Source organism: Arachis hypogaea, chromosome 12, assembly GCF_003086295.3.
Source record: "Arachis hypogaea cultivar Tifrunner chromosome 12, arahy.Tifrunner.gnm2.J5K5, whole genome shotgun sequence".
Taxonomy (NCBI): domain Eukaryota; kingdom Viridiplantae; phylum Streptophyta; class Magnoliopsida; order Fabales; family Fabaceae; genus Arachis; species Arachis hypogaea.
In genome coordinates this window covers 87883022-87902620 of record NC_092047.1, presented here as the reverse complement: position 1 = coordinate 87902620, position 19599 = coordinate 87883022, and the positions used below count along the sequence as shown (strand labels likewise).

The 19599-nt window shown below is 34.8% G+C and overlaps 1 protein-coding gene across 3 annotated transcripts; it reads right to left on the bottom strand.

Annotated features, from left to right (window-relative positions):
- Window positions 1-4751: 4751 nt before the first annotated feature.
- LOC112730211 (putative disease resistance protein RGA3) lies at window positions 4752-9766 on the bottom strand. 3 transcript variants are annotated; one of them, XM_072209458.1, is made up of 3 exons: window positions 6080-9766; window positions 5602-5684; window positions 4752-5082 (listed from the first exon to the last, which is right to left on the bottom strand). In XM_072209458.1, the coding sequence occupies exon 1, from the start codon at window positions 9676-9678 to the stop codon at window positions 8452-8454; it is 1227 nt and encodes a 408-aa protein (XP_072065559.1). In that variant the 5' UTR covers window positions 9679-9766; the 3' UTR covers window positions 4752-5082; window positions 5602-5684; window positions 6080-8451. The 3 variants fall into 3 exon arrangements, with proteins under 3 accessions (XP_072065559.1, XP_025636092.1, XP_072065558.1); XM_025780307.3 differs by having other exon boundaries at window positions 6080-9682; XM_072209457.1 differs by having other exon boundaries at window positions 5602-5679; window positions 6080-8550.
- Window positions 9767-19599: the final 9833 nt, after the last annotated feature.

Genomic DNA, 19599 nt, shown 5'->3' with positions numbered 1-19599 from the left:
AGAGGCTGAAGAAGGACTGCAGATGCTGTTGGATTCTGACCTCTCTGCACTCGAAATGGATTTTCTGGAGCTACAAGAACCCAATTGGCGCGCTCTCAATTGCGTTGGAAAGTAGACATCCAGGGCTTTCCATCAATATATAATAGTTTATACTTTGCCTGAGTTTTGACGACGCAAACTGGCGTTCAAATGCCAACTTCCTGCCCTATTCTAGAGTTAAACGCCAGAAACAGGCTACAACTTGGTGTTTAACTCCAAAAAGAGTCTCTACACATGAAAGCTCAATGCTCAGCCCAAGCACACACCAAGTGGGCCCGGAAGTGGATTTCTACATCATTTACTTATCTTCTATAACCCTAGTAACTATTTTAGTATAAATAGAACTTTTTACTATTGTACTAGGGGTCCTTTTCCCTATTTTTCAATTTCATATGCCATTTGGGGAGGCTGGCCTCACGGCCATGCCTAGACCTTGTTCTTATGTATTTTCAATGGTAGAGTTTCTACACACCATAGATTAAGGTGTGGAGCTCTGCTGTTCTTCATGACTTAATGCAAAGTACTATTGTTTTTCTATTCAACTCAAGCCTATTTCTTCTCTAAGATATTCATTCGCACACAAGAACATGATTAATGTGATGATTATGTGACACTCATCACCATTATCACTTATGAACGCGTGCCTGACAAACACTTCCGTTCTACATGAAAACAAGCTTGAATGCATATCTCTTAGCCTCCTGGTTCACGATCAGAGTCTTCATGGTATAGGCTAGAATTATTGGTGGCTATTCCTGAGATTTGGAAAGTCTAAACCTTGTCTGTGGTATTCCGAGTAGGATCTGGGAAGGGATGACTGTGACGAGCTTCAAACTCGCGAGTGTTGGGCGTAGTGACAGACGCAAAAAAGGATCAATGGATCCTATTCCAACATGATCGAGAACCGACAGATGATTAGCCGTGCGGTGACAGCGCATTTGGACCATTTTCACTGAGAGGACGGGAAGTAGCCATTGACAACAGTGATGCCCAGCATACAGCTTGCCATGGAAAGGAGTAAGAATGATTGAATGAAGGCAGTAGGAAAGCAGAGATTCAGAGGGAGCAAAGCATCTCCATACGCATATTTGAAATTCTCACCAATGAATTACATAAGTATTTTTATCTTATTTTATATTTTATTTATATTTTAATTATCTTAAATCCCATAACCATTTGAATCTGCCTGACTGAGATTTGCAAGATGACCATAGCTTGCTTCAAGCCGACAATCTCCGTGGGATCGACCCTTACTCACGTAAGGTTTATTACTTGGATGACCCAGTGCACTTGCTGGTTAGTTGTGCGAAGTTGTGAAAAAGAACTAAGATTATGAACGTGCGTATTAAGTTTTTGGCGCCGTTACCAAGGAATGAACAATCACAATTTCGTGCACCACTCCAGTAGCTACCTTCTGTCTTAGAATAACAAAAATGGAGATGAGCTTTACCCCCTGAGATCTTCTTCTCTGACCGAGATTGATCTTTCCTATCTTTGGTATGGAAGACCTTGAAGCTTCTTCTTGAAATCTTGCCTTCAATGGCAAAGATCTTAGCCACACCATGCTTTGGATCTTTCTTTTGCAAAGGCCATCATCAACCTAGCCTTTTTCTTCTTCATAGCTTCACTGTAATTTCTCTGATAACTTGCTCTTGCTTCTTTTCTCTGATTGAAGTGACAACCAAAAATAAGAGAGAGAGGAGAGAGAAGAGACAAGGCATTCAATGTAAAATTAACTCAATTTAATTTTCAGTTTCAGTTACCTTCCGTGGGATCGACCCTTACTCACGTAAGGTTTATTACTTGGACGACCCAGTGCACTTGCTGGTTAGTTGTGCGAATTTGTGAAAAAAAAATAAGATTATGAACGTGCGTATTAAGTTTTTGGCGCCGTTACCAAGGAATGAACAATCACGATTTCGTGCACCACTCCAGTAGCTACCTTCTGTCTTAGAATAACAAAAATGGAGATGAGCTTTACCCACTGAGATCTTCTTCTCTGACCGAGATTGATCTTTCCTATCTTTGGTATGGAAGACCTTGAAGCTTCTTCTTGAAATCTTGCCTTCAATGGCAAAGATCTTAGCCACACCATGCTTTGGATCTTTCTTTTGCAAAGGCCATCATCAACCTAGCCTTTTTCTTCTTCATAGCTTCACTGTAATTTCTCTGATAACTTGCTCTTGCTTCTTTTCTCTGATTGAAGTGACAACCAAAAATAAGAGAGAGAGGAGAGAGAAGAGACAAGGCATTCAATGTAAAATTAACTCAATTTAATTTTCAGTTTCAGTTACCTATGCAATTAACCAAGTTTGATTTTGAATTCCAATCCACAATGGGGAGTAGGTAACTATGGCTTTGCTTGGCGTCTTTCTCTCTTCCTTCAATTTTGGACCAAAGGCTTTGTTGGTCTAAGAAGAAGATTTGTTTTGGGCTGTACACATATTTCTTGGCTCAATTACCTTTGCTATCCATTAAAATAATTTAGCGACACTGTATAGAATATTTTTGCACAAAGGCTGATCACATTTTCATCACATTGGGCTTATATTACCTTTTGGCCTAACAGAAAATTCATTTCAATTTTCCTGCACACTAACAAACCCATTAACCAAATAATTGGAAGCAAATATTAAATTAACAGTTTTTCTAATTAACATATTAACATTTTTAATTATGTTTGATCATCACAATAATTTCAAGTTTTCCAAACTCATCAAGTATTATTCTCCACTATAAGTCATTTTCTTATATAAGTCTATACAAATCATTTATATTCACGTGCGCACGTTTTTCTTCATGCCATTACTGCACGTTGTTCTTCTTCTGCACGTTGTTGTTCTTCTTCTTCTTCTTCTCGTTATTTTTCTCTTTTGTTATCGTCGTCACCAACAACACCTCCTCCTCCTCCTCCCCCTCTTTTTCCTTCTTTTTCATTGGAATTTCTTCTCCTCGTTCCTTTTCCTCCTTCTCCTCCATCATCAGTTATCTCGTTGTTGAAAATAATGAATAATTCAAGTTCAGATTGTTAATTGAACCAGAACGAAATTAATTATTGTTTTGATTATTGTTTTTGTTTGTGAAAATTATTGTTCATCGTTGATGGTTTTGAATTGAATGTAATGTAAAAGTTCTGCATTAGAGAAAACATTTTTCTATATTTGCAGCAAATTTGGGTGTAACACGAAGATATTTGGGTATAACACGAAGATATTTGAGTGTATTGTTTAACATGGTGTATGTGTGCTGATAAGTTCTGCATAATCAAAACTCTTCTTCTCCCTCCTCCTCATCTTCTGGTGCTTCTTCTTCTTCTTTTTCATCATCATCTTTTTTTTTATTCATCTTTTTTTTTCTTATTTTACTTTCTTAACAAGAATAAAAGCAAAAAAATCAAACAAAGAAGAAGAAGAAACACATAATGGTACAAAATTACTTGAAAGAGGATAAACTTACATTCATTCAACTAAAAGAAAGAAAGAAATAAGAAAAAAAAAAGAAAAAATATAGCATTAGAGGAAACATTTTTCTGTATTTACAGTAAATTTGGGTGTAACACGAAGATATTTGAGTGTATTATTTAAGATTTTTCGATGTATGTGTGCTGATAAGTTCTGCACAATTCAAAACTCTTCATCTTCCTCCTCCTCATCTTCTGCTGCTTTTTCTTCTTTTTTTCATCATCATCACCATCTTCTTATTTTCTTATTCATCGTTTCCTTTTTGTTTTACCTTCTCGAGTTTCTTCTTGTTTTACTTTCTTTACAGTGTAAAAACAAAAAAATCAAACAAAAAAGAAGAAACACATAATGCTGCAAAATTACTTGGAAGATGATGAACTTACATTCATTCAACTAAAAGAAAGAAAGAAATAAGAAAAAAAAAAGAAGAAAAAAATGTAGCATTAGAGGAAACATTTTTCTGTATTTACAGCAAATTTGGGTGTAACATTCGAGTGTATTGTTTAAGAATTTTCGATGTATGTGTGCTGATAAGTTTTGCATAATTCAAAACTCTTCCTCTTCCTCCTCCTAATCTTCTGTTGCTTCTTCTTCTTCTTCATCTTCTTATTTCATATTCTCATAATTTTTCTTGGAAAGAAAAAATCAAATAAAGAAGAAAAAAATACATAATGTTGTAAAATCAATAGAAAGAAAAGGAGGAAAAAAAAAATGCAGCAACAACAACAGTAATAAAAAAACGCCAATGAAGATGAAACACGCAAAGAAAAAGGAGGAGAAACACAAAGAAAGAGAAGAAGAAGAAGGAAGAGGAGAAGGAAGAAGAACGCGGGATACAAAGAGGAACGTGATTTTCACGCGCGCATTGTGAAAGTAGATTTTGTTGGGTTTGGATTAACTTATATAACTTGTATGCCAAAAAGACTTATATTTGTAGCAGTACTCTTTTATATATATATGATTGAGCATAGTTGATTATAATTAGATTTTCAAGGTAAGTCGGATCAGGTTGTAACCGTGCAAAAAGAGCATGCACATAATGCAATCCCACTGGAGAAAGGTAGGGAAATTTTGGAAACATAATTATCACCAGACGCCAAAACATAATTTTGAAGTCCAGAGTTCCACAAATTCGTATAGAAAAAAAAAATTGTAAGCTTTCCCATAAGAAGCATAATGAGATATATTAAATCAATGCTACCAGATTAGGTAGTAGAATATTTGTTTTATGAAAGAAGAAACATGAACCAATGCAGCTAGAACAAAGATATATTAGATCAATTTAGTACTTTCACTACAGCAAGGAAAGTTTTGCAAGCTATGACTTCTAAACTAGAGATGTAATTTTGGGGTAAGGAGTTTGAAATGCAATGATAAATTCTATTACAATTACCCATCTAAAATAAATAAAAGGTCATGTTTGCCAAGTTGGGTATTGAAAATTCAAATAATAAATAATATCAATACAAAAGACAACTATACTTTTCTTATGTTACCTCTGATTAAGCAAATACTTTAATTGACATATTTATGGTTCTAGAGAGATTTATTGTGATAGCAAGCTCCTCGATGCCTTATACGCCTGAACAAAGCAAAGTAAGATTATATAATCAATAAAAATACACATAAACAGTGCAAGAGATAGCAGCAATTGCAAAACACGGACAGCACAAAATTATTTCAGTGCACTCCGAATTATCACAATGTCTGGGCCTTCCGTTAATATTCACACTTTTAGTCTTCCTTAAAAAGTGAAACCAACATTTCATATAAACTCAAACTATATAACACCATATAAGTATATTTTAGAGATTAATCAGATTATAGTCCATAGATATTCACAAAGAAAAGCATATTGGCATACTAATATTTAGTTTCTGCATAAACAAACACCAAAAAGAGAAAAGAAAAAACCTTAAAGAATTTTGAGCTGATCAATTTGGATTAAAAATGATAAAAGTCAGACAAACAAATAACAGAATTCCATGAGCTCAAATCTGACTGACCCAATCCAAGAGATATGCCGAAAACGTTGAACCTTGTCAAACTAAATAAACCTTTGCACAAATCAAACAACATGATTATTTCATGAAGCACATACCTTTTCGCCAAGACATTAACAGACAGAATCCTTGCAAGTTGAATACAAGGTGAAGTCAGAATCAACACGATGCAGCCTCTATTCTGCAATCAACCAATAAAATTACTGCTAAACAATAAAGATGTGAATATGTGAATGAGGGGACAAAAAAAGATGAGAACATAATTAGATATGCTAACCAAAAAGGGAAGACCAATGGGAAGAAAATATTCAAAATCACTGCTGGGCAATAAAGATGAGTATGTGGGGGGGAAAAATAAAGAAGGAAAGATCGAGAAGGAAGAAAATATTCAAAATTCAATTATATTAAATGTAACTTGTGAGTAAAGTGACTAAGGAATAGTTATAGTTGGACAACATGACAAAAGAAAAAGTTGGATCTATCGACACACAGAACGAAAATTTTCATTCTGACGATTATCATTGTAATAATTGGAGAACATGCAGTGAGTTTGGGGAGGAGGGCAAAACCAAGTACCTGTTTAAAAAACTTTAGTCACCAAACAAATAGCTTATTAGGACGAGTCATCTTCGGATTGAAGTTGTTGGTCTTTCATATGCCACAAAGGACTCTTTTTGACTTCGAGTTTTGTTATGGAGACGGGCAGCTTTTCTTCCAGCTTCGGGTAGTCTAGAATGCTTAATTCTTTGAGGGAGGTGAGATGGTGAATCCCCTTGAAGTTTAGTGTCTCCAGACTTGCGTAGTCCCACAATCCTAGAAAGTAGAAACTCGAGGAAAGCAGGAATGCAACCCTCTCTCAGTAAGGACCTAACCTCACTCCATGATATGAGGAAAAGGCTGGTAAGGCCTTGACTGTGTAAAGCCTTCGATGCTATGCGAATTTCGGGCAGCCATTGATCCAAAGACTTGTCAAACTTTGTGGGAGGGACCCCTCGGGAAAAGATTTGATTTTTGGGCAGGATTCTATATGCAGTTCCTCCAGGTGGGGCGCAGCCAAGCCTAGTGTGGACAAGGATACTAAACGGGGGCAGTATTTGATCTCTAAATAAAGGAGACTTGGGAGAGCATCATCACTATGTTGTGCCACCATAACACGTTCCATGTTTCTACATGAATCGATCGTGAGTCTCCTGAGATTTGGAAGGGCCCCTAATGGGAACAACATCAGGGAATCACACTTGTACACATATATCTCCATTAGTAACTTGTGTTGTAGTAGCCCTGAGAATGTTAATTTTTTACAATCCCAGATTTCCAGCTGTTGTAATGAAGCAGGCAAATAATCCCCTGAAATTGATATGTCTGTCGAACACTCTCCGATGGCTAAAGATTGGAGACAAGGTGCTTGGATGTGGGACAGGCACTCCAATATGGACTCTGCCAGCTGGGTTCCTTCAATTACAATCCATTCCGATGCTACATTTGTTATCATACCAGTCACACCCATTACATGTAATTGGTGAAGCTTGGGACCTCTCGGCAGTGAACATGCAAGCTCTTCACATTCCCAAATGGTAAGTTGTTCCAGAGACGGAAGGTGATTGGGCAAATCTCCTGTTAACACTGGACAGTCTATTATTGAAAGACTTTTAAGCTGAGGAAAACCATTGAACTCATCAGGAAAATGCCACTCCGTCCAACAAGGCATACTCTTAAATGTCAGACTTTCAAGAGATTTGAAGGGTGTCTCCAGTAATGATTCATCATTCTTGTAAAACTCACAACCAATTCGCTCCAACCTATCAAGTTCAAAAAACTCCAGATGCTGCAAATTCGGTAACTGTCCAAGTGAAGGAAGCTCATAACAATTTTTACAATGACCGAGGCTCAGTTTCATCATATTGCTGTAGGAGGAATGGCCTAACCACTCTGGGAATATTTCACCCCTGTAACCCATAATTGATAGCAGTTTCAAGTCTCCGTGAGGTTGTAATTTTTCAAGTATACCTCTTTCAGATTGAAAATCAACAATATCACCATTTGGAAGCCATTTCAACTCTAAATTTGTTATGTGCTCCTTTCTGCCCATCGTTGCCTCAAAAGCTTCACCGCTATTGGAAACATTCTCTAAATTGACAATGCAAAGTGACCCTTGAAGATTGTTGAGTGTTGCCAATTCTTTAATTCCATTCTCTTCATGCTGACCAACAATATAGCGTTCTAATAAATTCAAATGCTTTAATTTGCCCATTCCTTTCGGCATCTCTTTCAAACGAGAAGCTCCTTCGATGTCAAGATGGCGCAAGTTCACAAGATCATGCATGCGGCAAGGAAGCATCTCCAACTGATGACAATTCTTCAATTTCAACGTTTGTAGATTGTACAAGTTACACAATGACTCGGGTAATAGCACAATAGGTGTGAAAGAGAGATCCAAGTATCGTAAATGAATCAATTCACCAATTGAATCGGGCAATGATTTGATGGGGAAGCATTTAAATGACAAAACTCTTAAACACTTCAACTGTAGTAGCAAGAGCCAAGAATCGCTTTCTATATCAATTGATTGATGACTGTGAAGCAAATGAAAATGCAGAAATGTTCTCATGTGTCTTGCTCCATTGCAGGCCTCTCGAAGCCTTGAGATTCGATCCCAAGGTTTTGTAGTATATGACAAATGACGAGTTTTGCTATCAATCACGTGTGGGTTGCCAAATTCTTTAACTCTGAAACAGAATTTTCCAGCAAAAAATGTTGCTAGGTCATGCATGAGATCATGCATTACAAATAAGCTATCGTTCATACTAGAAGGTTGAAAAAATGATCTTGCAACTAATTCATGGAAATACGCACGACCAATTTTTTCTAATGTGCTTTTTCCCATTGGCTGTAAAAGATCTTCAGCCATCCATATCAAGATTAATTCCTCTTTATCAAATTGATAATCCTCACTGCTTTAAATCTGAAGGAAGGTAATGATAACTAACTCTTAATGCTGGAACAATCTTACTATCATCTTCCGAAAGTTCCCAAATTTCACTTTCCAATATCATATTCCAATCCTCTTTATACTTATTGCGTAATAAACCTCCAAGAGTTTTCACAGCCAAAGGTAAACCCTTGCACTTTTTGACAATTTTTCTACCAATTGATTCTAGAGTTCTATATTGACTACATTTAGTAGAAAGAGATGAATGTTTCAGAAACATTGACCAACAATCTTCTATAGACAATATATCTAGTTTGTAATGTAAATTGGTAGTTGACACCACAGAATCAACATTTTCATTACGGGTTGTTAAAAGAATTTTACTTCCTTTATTCCCACACAGAAAAAGCTTTACAAAACTATCCCACAAAGTTTGTTGATTGTTCCAAACATCATCTAAAACAACCAAGAATGTATTTCCCATCAACTTTTTCTTCAATTCAGTTTGAAGTGAATTCAAACTAACCATGCGACAAGAAGAAGAAGTTATTTCCTCTATTATAGCCTTTGTAACATTAACAGGATCAAACTTTGTAGCAACACACACCCATACTCTAATATCAAATTTCTCAACCACTTTTTCATCATTGTAAATCAACTGAGCCAAAGTGGTTTTTCCAACTCCACCCATACCTTCTATAGAGATCACAGACAAGTTACCAGTACCATCTAGCAACATCTCTATTATCTCCTCCTTCTCTGTGTCCCTGCCATATACATCACCCTCAGCCAGAGATGTGGATTCAGCTCTCCATGACATGTCCTCCATAGGAATCTCTTCTAAATGAAGATGAACTCTCAGTTCTACAATAGACTCTAGTCTAGAAACTATGTGTTCCATGTCAATATCTTCCAAATACCAATCAACAACACAACGAGGCCAGGAAGAGTTACCTGGATCCCTTTGAGTAGCAATGGCAGATTTTGTGTTGAGTTCGTCCACCAAATCATCAGCCATATAAAGAGCATCTTGGAGATTAACAAGCCACTTATTAACTTCTTGGTCTTTGAACTGTTTGTGATCAGCATCATCAAGCACGGGTCGAACAGCAAGGAGACTTTTCTGCAACCTTCGAAACAACTCTCTTTCCGGGATTGAGTTATCTTCAAGTATTGAAGACAACTTATTTAAGACAACATTAACAAAGGAAGAGAGAAAAGCTCCCCCCTCAAGTTTTGCAGCCATGATTGATCTCAAGTTCAGGAGAAAATACGGTAATAAAGAAAGAAAGAGAAAGAAAAGTATAGTTGATTGTAACAATTAAGCAAACAGTTGGAGGGCAAATTGACTATCTATTCTTAATATATAAAAGTAGATACATAAGTTTACCCACATTACTTTTAAGATATCTTTCTCCTTCTATTAATATTATGACAGCAACATCGTTTACTTGGCAAAATTTTAGAATCAACCACTCAATTTTTGTCAAATCAACTATTATTTCCAAATCAGCAAAAAAAAAAATATACAAAAAAAACTAGGGTGCAAAATTACCAATGACAATAATTAGAAATTAATAGTGTGTCTAACCAAATTTGTAACCTACAAAGACATTGAATCCATATCGGGTATTTATTATATCTTACCGTTATAAATAATACAATAAATTTATAATTTCAATAATTAATTTATTAATAATTTCTATAAATAACTCATCAAATATAATAAACATCCATATTACAAATGTTATAATAATATTATTAATCATAATAAATTTTATTCCATACTATTTGAACTACTTGTATAAGTCTTTTATTACTATTCCTTCAAATAACATCAAATTTAGCACAAAAAATTTATTTTCGAACTACACAATATCTTAAACTTACTCAATGGAGCATCAATTCATTTTTCATTTACATATATAATTATTAACAAAATACTAATAATTTTAAGAATATCGTGTTGAAAGTCACATTGTGGAGAAATCTCTCAAGTAAGGTAAATAAAGAAATTACAACACAAATAAAGAGCCAAAAAATTGTTGCACTCACATCAACATTGGTTAGTAAATACAAAGGTACGATCTTTTTCAAAAAATTTTAAATCTATTGTTTTTCTTAGTTCAAAAAATTATATTTTATATAATACATTAAATAAGACAAATACAACACAATCTTATTCTATATAACTTATTATATTATAATATTTTAGTGATTATTCGGTTAGCACAACTTCGAATACAAAAATCTTCAAAGTAGAATGATTAGAAATCAAATAACTATCCAATAGAAAGTGCATACAACTCAACAATTCATAAAGAATATACTTTCACAAGAATGTATGACAGAAAGAAGAAAGCAACAACTCTAACAACAACAATAAAGAAAAAGGAGGACGAACGCAACATAAGAAGACTAAGTTCATCAACTTAAACAAATACAAAAATCAAATTACCAAATAAAAACGTCACTTTGTAGAATTCCAACATTCAAATTTTTTATATTATAAATTATTTTAAATAAAAAAATTTTTAAATTTAACTTTAATTTATAAATATTTAATTTAATTCTACAAAATATAACAATTTTTAATATTTATTATATATTATCGTTAATTTACCGCTCTGCTCATTGCGCGGGTCTCATTCTAGTGTTAGAAAGAAATTGACTTCATAAGCTTATTCTTATCGGTCTTGCAGGCAAATTCACGTGGCTTATTCATGCCACCAAGGCACCGATCATGCAACCAGTGAAAGTTTTCACCTTTTCATTTATAAAAAGAAAAAAAAAAATTCAAGTTTTCGTGTTTAGTTTTATGGAACGGAATCATCACAATAAATGGTAAAGTGATTCTTTAAGCTTTGTGTTGTGATATGGATGACCACGTAGACTCACCTTCTCAATATTGAAGGAATCATTCTCAAGAGAGAATGGATTTAATGAGGTTTGAAAAAACTAGTTTTGTATGCCTATAAAAGGATGTACGGGCAAAAGGAATAAACAACAATAACAACAGAACAAAAATATTATTCTTCCTTCCTTTTCATACAAATAAATCAATCATCTTTTATGCAATCAAATACCCTTCTCCTTATATTACTATTACAATTCTTTCTCTTCTTTTATTTTATAAGTATTTTAAATTCTATTTTCTATTACTCTTTACATATAATATTAATAGCAATATTAACCATCTTTATTATATTGAGATAGTATCAAATGCAAATCTCTCTCTCTTTATTTTTAATACTTTTTCTTATCTTTGTATATATATACACAATACAACATATAATATTATTATATATATATAATAATTATTGAGCTAATTATATTAATAATAGAGTCTTCTATTTATACATCTTTATTATATATTATATATCTTTTATTTCACAACACGTTATCAGCACGAGACTCTGATCAAATTTTTAAGAAGACTCAGGTAACAAATTTTCATTATGTCAAAGCTCTCTCATCTTGAATTCAATGCTCTTGATATATCTGGAAACAATTATTTATCATGGATATTAGATGCTGAAATCCATCTTGATTCAATGGATCTTGGAGATACCATTAAGGCTGAAAATAATGCATCCCAGAAGGATAAAGCTAAAGCCATGATTTTTCTCCGTCGTCATCTTGACGAAGGATTGAAAAATGAATATCTTACATTAAAAGATCCTGCAGATCTTTGGAAAGACCTTGAAGAAAGGTATAATCATCAGAAAACGGTGATACTTCCTCAGGCCCGGTATGAATGGACGCATTTGCGTTTACAAGATTTTAAATCTATAAATGAATATAATTCTGCAATGTTTCGAATCACCTCACGAATGAAATTGTGTGGGGAAAAAATAACTGATCATGATATGTTGGAGAAAACTTTCTCAACCTTCCATGCCTCGAATGTGCTCCTGCAGCAGCAGTATCGAGAGAAAGGGTTTAAGAAATATTCTGAGTTAATTTCTTGCCTTCTTGTTGCCGAACGCAACAATGAGTTGTTATTAAAAAATCATGAAGCGCGCCCAGCTGGCGCCGCCCCATTTCCTGAAGTAAATGCGGCAAATCATTACCCCAGAAGAGGTAAATGGCAAGCTTTTAATAACAAAAAAAATTATGGAAGGAAAAAGAATTATGTTCAAAAGAGAGGATCTCACCAGAAGTGGGACAAAGAAAAGAATATCGGGCAGAATAAATCAACCGAGGAGAAGTGTTTCCGCTGTGGTGGAAAGGGCCATTGGTCTCGTACCTGTCGTACCCCAAGGCACCTAGTCGATCTTTACCAGGCATCTTTGAAAAAGAACGACAAAGGAAAGGAAACAAATTTTGTTTCAAATGATGCTGAGAACTCCACCACTCATTATGATGTATCTGATTTCTTTGAGGACCCTGAAGGAAATATTGGCCATTTGATCAATGATGGAATAGTTTAATATGTGAAATTGTGAAGTATCTATGTAAATAAATAATGTAAAAAATTTATTGTTAAAGTTTTATTTTCTATGTATTTAAGTTTCAAATGTGATGTACATAAATAATGAAATATTAATATTTATGAATTTTGAAATTATTAATTGTGTCAAATTTTAAAATAAAATTTCAGTATATGACATTATTTTATGTACAGTGTTTCTTAGAAAAATAATTCTGATCAAGTATTCAATTTAACTATGCATACTACTCATTTTATTATTATTTGTTTTTGAAGAATGGCAAGGATATGTAATGAAGATGTATGCCTTGCGGATAGTGCAAGTTCACACACTATTCTCAAAAGTGATATATATTTTACCCATCTTGTGCCAAAAGAGGAATATGTTAACACTATTATTGGCTCAGGCAATGTGATAGAAGGCTCCGGAAGAGCTATAATTTTGTTTCCTGGAGGAACAAAATTTATAATAAATAATGCACTATTATCTACCAAGTCTCTGAGAAACTTGTTGAGTTTCAAAGATATTCGCCGAAATGGATATCATGTTGAGACGATGAATGAGGGAAATCATGAGTATTTATGTATCACAACTCATGATTCAAATAAGAAAGTTATATTAGAAAAATTACCCTCACTTTCATCTGGGTTGTATTATACCAAGATTAGTGCAATTGAATCACATGCCACTGTAAACCAGAAGTTTACTAGCTCAAATGAGTTCATAACTTGGCACGACCGATTGGGTCATCCGGGAACAACCATGATGAGGAGAATTATTGAAAACTCTCATGGACATTCACTAAAGAACCAGAAGATTCTTAAATCTAGTGAATTTTGTTGTGCTGCATGTTCTCAAGGGAAGTTAATTTTAAGGCCATCACCAGTAAAGATTGGATTTGAGTCCCCTGAATTCCTAGAGAGGATTCAAGGTGATATATGTGGACCTATTCATCCACCATGTGGATCTTTTAGATATTTTATGGTCCTGATAGACGCATCTTCGAGATGGTCACATGTGTGCTTATTATCTTCTCGCAACCTGGCGTTTGCGAGATTACTGGCTCAAATTATTCGATTAAAAGCACAATTTCCAGAAAATCCAATTAAAGCAATTCGTCTTGATAATGCTGGTGAATTTACTTCCCAAGCTTTTGATGCTTATTGTATGGCTAATGGAATAAGTGTTGAACATCCAGTAGCTTATGTTCACACACAAAATGGGTTAGCAGAATCACTTATTAAGCGCCTCCAATTAATTGCTAGACCCTTGCTTATGAGAACAAATCTCCCAACCTCGGTTTGGGGGCATGCTATTTTACATGCCGCAGCACTTATTCGTTTGAGGCCAACGAGTTATCATCAATTCTCTCCTATACAATTAGCTTTTGGCCAGCAGCCAAATGTTTCCCATTTAAGAATATTTGGGTGTGCGATATATGTTCCCATTGCACCACCTAATCGCACCAAAATGGGACCCCAAAGAAAATTGGGGATATATGTTGGATATGATTCTCCCTCTATAGTGAGGTATCTTGAGATACAAACTGGTGATGTGTTTAAAGCCCGGTTTGCCGATTGTCATTTTGATGAATCAAAATTTCCAACATTAGGGGGAAAGAATAAGTTTCCTGAAAAGGAACTTAATTGGAATGCATCATCGTTGATGCATTTAGATCCTCGATCAGCGCAATGTGAACTAGAAGTTCAAAAGATTGTACATTTGCAAAGAATAGCAAATGAATTGCCTAATGCATTTTCCGATACAAAGAGGATAACCAAATCTTATATACCAGCAGAAAATGCCCCAATTCGAATTGATGTCCCATTAGGACAAGTAGCTACTGAAGCGAATTCACGCCAGAAGCGTGGCAGGGCGGAAAATGTCCCAATTCGAATTGATGTCCCAGTAGGAAAAATAGCCACTGAAGCAAATACACGCCAGAAGCGTGGCAGGCCTGTCGGTTCTAAAGATAGAAATCCTCGAAAGAGAAAAGAGGTAAATACTATTCCTGTTGAAAAAGACATAGTAGAGACACCCGCAGTTGTCCAAAATTCTGATATAACGCCAGAAGACGTTCAGGTACCTGAAAATTGTGAAAATGACGAGATCTCGATAAATTATGTCTTTACAGGAGAGAAATGGGACCGAAATAAGACAATTGTCAATGAAATATTTGCATATAATGTGGCATTAGATATCATGCATGAAAGTAAGGATCTTGAGCCAAGATCAGTCGAAGAATGTCGACAAAGAAGTGATTGGCCAAAATGGGAAGCAGCCATGAAGGCTGAATTAGACTCACTTGCAAAACGTGAAGTCTTTGGACCTGTAGTCCGTACACCTGCAAATGTAAAACCTGTTGGATACAAATGGGTATTTGTGAGAAAACGAAATGAGAAAAATGAAGTTGTGCGCTATAAAGCCCGACTTGTGGCACAAGGTTTTTCACAAAGGCCCGGTATAGATTATGAAGAAACGTATTCCCCAGTAGTGGATGCGATAACATTGCGTTATTTGGTCAGTTTATCTGCATATCATAAACTGCATATGCATTTAATGGATGTGGTAACAGCCTATTTATACGGCTCATTAGATCGGGATATCTATATGAAAGTCCCCGAAGGACTAAAGATATCTAAACCATCCAATGAATATTCGCAAGGGTTATACTCAGTCAAATTGCAAAGATCTTTATATGGTCTAAAGCAATCTGGACGAATGTGGTATAATCGTCTTACTGAGTATCTGGCCAAAAACGGTTTCAAGAATGATGATATATGCCCGTGTGTTTTCATAAAGAAAACTGCTTCTGGATTCATTATAATTGCTGTGTACGTTGATGATTTAAATATCATTGGGACTCCTGAAGAGATTCCAACAATTATAAAAATTCTAAAGGAAGAGTTTGAGATGAAAGATCTTGGAAGAACTAAATTTTGTCTCGGCCTGCAGATCGAGCATATAAAAAGTGGGATCTTTATTCATCAAACAACATACACAGAAAAGATCTTGAAAAGATTTTATATGGATAAGTCACATCCATTAAGTACCCCAATGATTGTAAGATCTTTAGATGTGAAAAAGGATCAATTCCGTCCTAAAGAAGAAAATGAAGATATCCTTGGTCCTGAAGTACCATATCTTAGTGCCATTGGAGCGCTAATGTATCTTGCTAATAATACGCGACCTGACATATCTTTTGCTGTGAATTTACTAGCAAGATATAGTTCCTCTCCAACCAGAAGACATTGGAGTGGAATCAAACAAATCTTTCGATATCTTCATGGGACGGTTGATATGGGTTTGTTTTATCCCTATGGATCCAAGTCACAATTAGTTGGCTATGCAGATGCTGGATACTTGTCTGATCCACATAAAGGGAGATCTCAAACAGGATACCTGTTCACATATGGTGGTACAGCTATATCATGGAGGTCCACGAAACAAACGATTGCAGCAACCTCCTCTAATCATGCTGAAATACTGGCGATTCATGAAGCTAGTCGCGAGTGTTTTTGGCTAAGGAGTTTGATTCAATATATTATGTCATCATGTGGACTGATTGATCATAAGATAGCTCCAACTGTCCTGTTTGAAGATAATACAGCATGCATTGCTCAACTTAAAGGCGGATACATCAAAGGTGATAGAACAAAGCATATTTCTCCCAAATTCTTTTTCACTCATGACCTTCAAAATCAAGGGACAATTGATGTCCAACAGATCCGTTCAAGTGACAATCTGGCAGATTTATTCACAAAGTCACTCCCGAAATCCTCCTTTGAAAGATTGGTACATGAGATTGGGATGCGTCGATTTCGAGATATTAAATGATGTCGACAAGAGGGGGAGACTGTACTCTTTTTCCCTTGGTCAGGTTTTTTCCCATTGGGTTTTTCTTGACAAGGTTTTTAATGAGGCAGTCCCCATCACTAAAGGATATTGTACTCTTTTTCCTTCACTAAAGTTTTTTTTTCCCACTGGGTTTTCTTTAGTAAGGTTTTAACGAGGCAATAATCCTGAATGGTCATCCAAGGGGGAGTGTTGTGATATGGATGACCACGTAGACTCACCTTCTCAATATTGAAGGAATCATTCTCAAGAGAGAATGGATTTAATGAGGTTTGAAAAAGCTAGTTTTGTATGCCTATAAAAGGATGTACGGGCAAAAGGAATAAACAACAATAACAACAGAACAAAAATATTATTCTTCCTTCCTTTTCATACAAATAAATCAATCATCTTTTATGCAATCAAATACCCTTCTCCTTATATTACTATTACAATTCTTTCTCTTCTTTTATTTTATAAGTATTTTAAATTCTATTTTCTATTACTCTTTACATATAATATTAATAGCAATATTAACCATCTTTATTATATTGAGATAGTATCAAATGCAAATCTCTCTCTCTTTATTTTTAATACTTTTTCTTATCTTTGTATATATATACACAATACAACATATAATATTATTATATATATATAATAATTATTGAGCTAATTATATTAATAATAGAGTCTTCTATTTATACATCTTTATTATATATTATATATCTTTTATTTCACAACACGTTATCAGCACGAGACTCTGATCAAATTTTTAAGAAGACTCAGGTAACAAATTTTCATTATGTCAAAGCTCTCTCATCTTGAATTCAATGCTCTTGATATATCTGGAAACAATTATTTATCATGGATATTAGATGCTGAAATCCATCTTGATTCAATGGATCTTGGAGATACCATTAAGGCTGAAAATAATGCATCCCAGAAGGATAAAGCTAAAGCCATGATTTTTCTCCGTCGTCATCTTGACGAAGGATTGAAAAATGAATATCTTACATTAAAAGATCCTGCAGATCTTTGGAAAGACCTTGAAGAAAGGTATAATCATCAGAAAACGGTGATACTTCCTCAGGCCCGGTATGAATGGACGCATTTGCGTTTACAAGATTTTAAATCTATAAATGAATATAATTCTGCAATGTTTCGAATCACCTCACGAATGAAATTGTGTGGGGAAAAAATAACTGATCATGATATGTTGGAGAAAACTTTCTCAACCTTCCATGCCTCGAATGTGCTCCTGCAGCAGCAGTATCGAGAGAAAGGGTTTAAGAAATATTCTGAGTTAATTTCTTGCCTTCTTGTTGCCGAACGCAACAATGAGTTGTTATTAAAAAATCATGAAGCGCGCCCAGCTGGCGCCGCCCCATTTCCTGAAGTAAATGCGACAAATCATTACCCCAGAAGAGGTAAATGGCAAGCTTTTAATAACAAGAAAAATTATGGAAGGAAAAAGAATTATGTTCAAAAGAGAGGATCTCACCAGAAGTGGGACAAAGAAAAGAATATCGGGCAGAATAAATCAACCGAGGAGAAGTGTTTCCGCTGTGGTGGAAAGGGCCATTGGTCTCGTACCTGTCGTACCCCAAGGCACCTAGTCGATCTTTACCAGGCATCTTTGAAAAAGAACGACAAAGGAAAGGAAACAAATTTTGTTTCAAATGATGCTGAGAACTCCACCACTCATTATGATGTATCTGATTTCTTTGAGGACCCTGAAGGAAATATTGGCCATTTGATCAATGATGGAATAGTTTAATATGTGAAATTGTGAAGTATCTATGTAAATAAATAATGTAAAAAATTTATTGTTAAAGTTTTATTTTCTATGTATTTAAGTTTCAAATGTGATGTACATAAATAATGAAATATTAATATTTATGAATTTTGAAATTATTAATTGTGTCAAATTTTAAAATAAAATTTCAGTATATGACATTATTTTATGTACAGTGTTTCTTAGAAAAATAATTCTGATCAAGTATTCAATTTAACTATGCATACTACTCATTTTATTATTATTTGTTTTTGAAGAGAATGGCAAGGATATGTAATGAAGATGTATGCCTTGCGGATAGTGCAAGTTCGCACACTATTCTCAAAAGTGATATATATTTTACCCATCTTGTGCCAAAAGAGGAATATGTTAACACTATTATTGGCTCAGGCAATGTGATAGAAGGCTCCGGAAGAGCTATAATTTTGTTTCTTGGAGGAACAAAATTTATAATAAATAATGCACTATTATCTACCAAGTCTCTGAGAAACTTGTTGAGTTTCAAAGATATTCGCCGAAATGGATATCATGTTGAGACGATGAATGAGGGAAATCATGAGTATTTATGTATAACAACTCATGATTCAAATAAGAAAGTTATATTAGAAAAATTACCCTCACTTTCATCTGGGTTGTATTATACAAAGATTAGTGCAATTGAATCACATGCCACTGTAAACCAGAAGTTTACTAACTCAAATGAGTTCATAACTTGGCACGACCGATTGGGTCATCCGGGAACAACCATGATGAGAAGAATTATTGAAAACTCTCATGGACATTCACTAAAGAACCAGAAGATTCTTAAATCTAGTGAATTTTGTTGTGCTGCATGTTCTCAAGGGAAATTAATTTTAAGGCCATCACCAGTAAAGATTGGATTTGAGTCCCCTGAATTCCTAGAAAGGATTCAAGGTGATATATGTGGACCTATTCATCCACCATGTGGATCTTTTAGATATTTTATGGTCCTGATAGACGCATCTTCGAGATGGTCACATGTGTGCTTATTATCTTCTCGCAACCTGGCGTTTGCGAGATTACTGGCTCAAATTATTCGATTAAAAGCACAATTTCCAGAAAATCCAATTAAAGCAATTCGTCT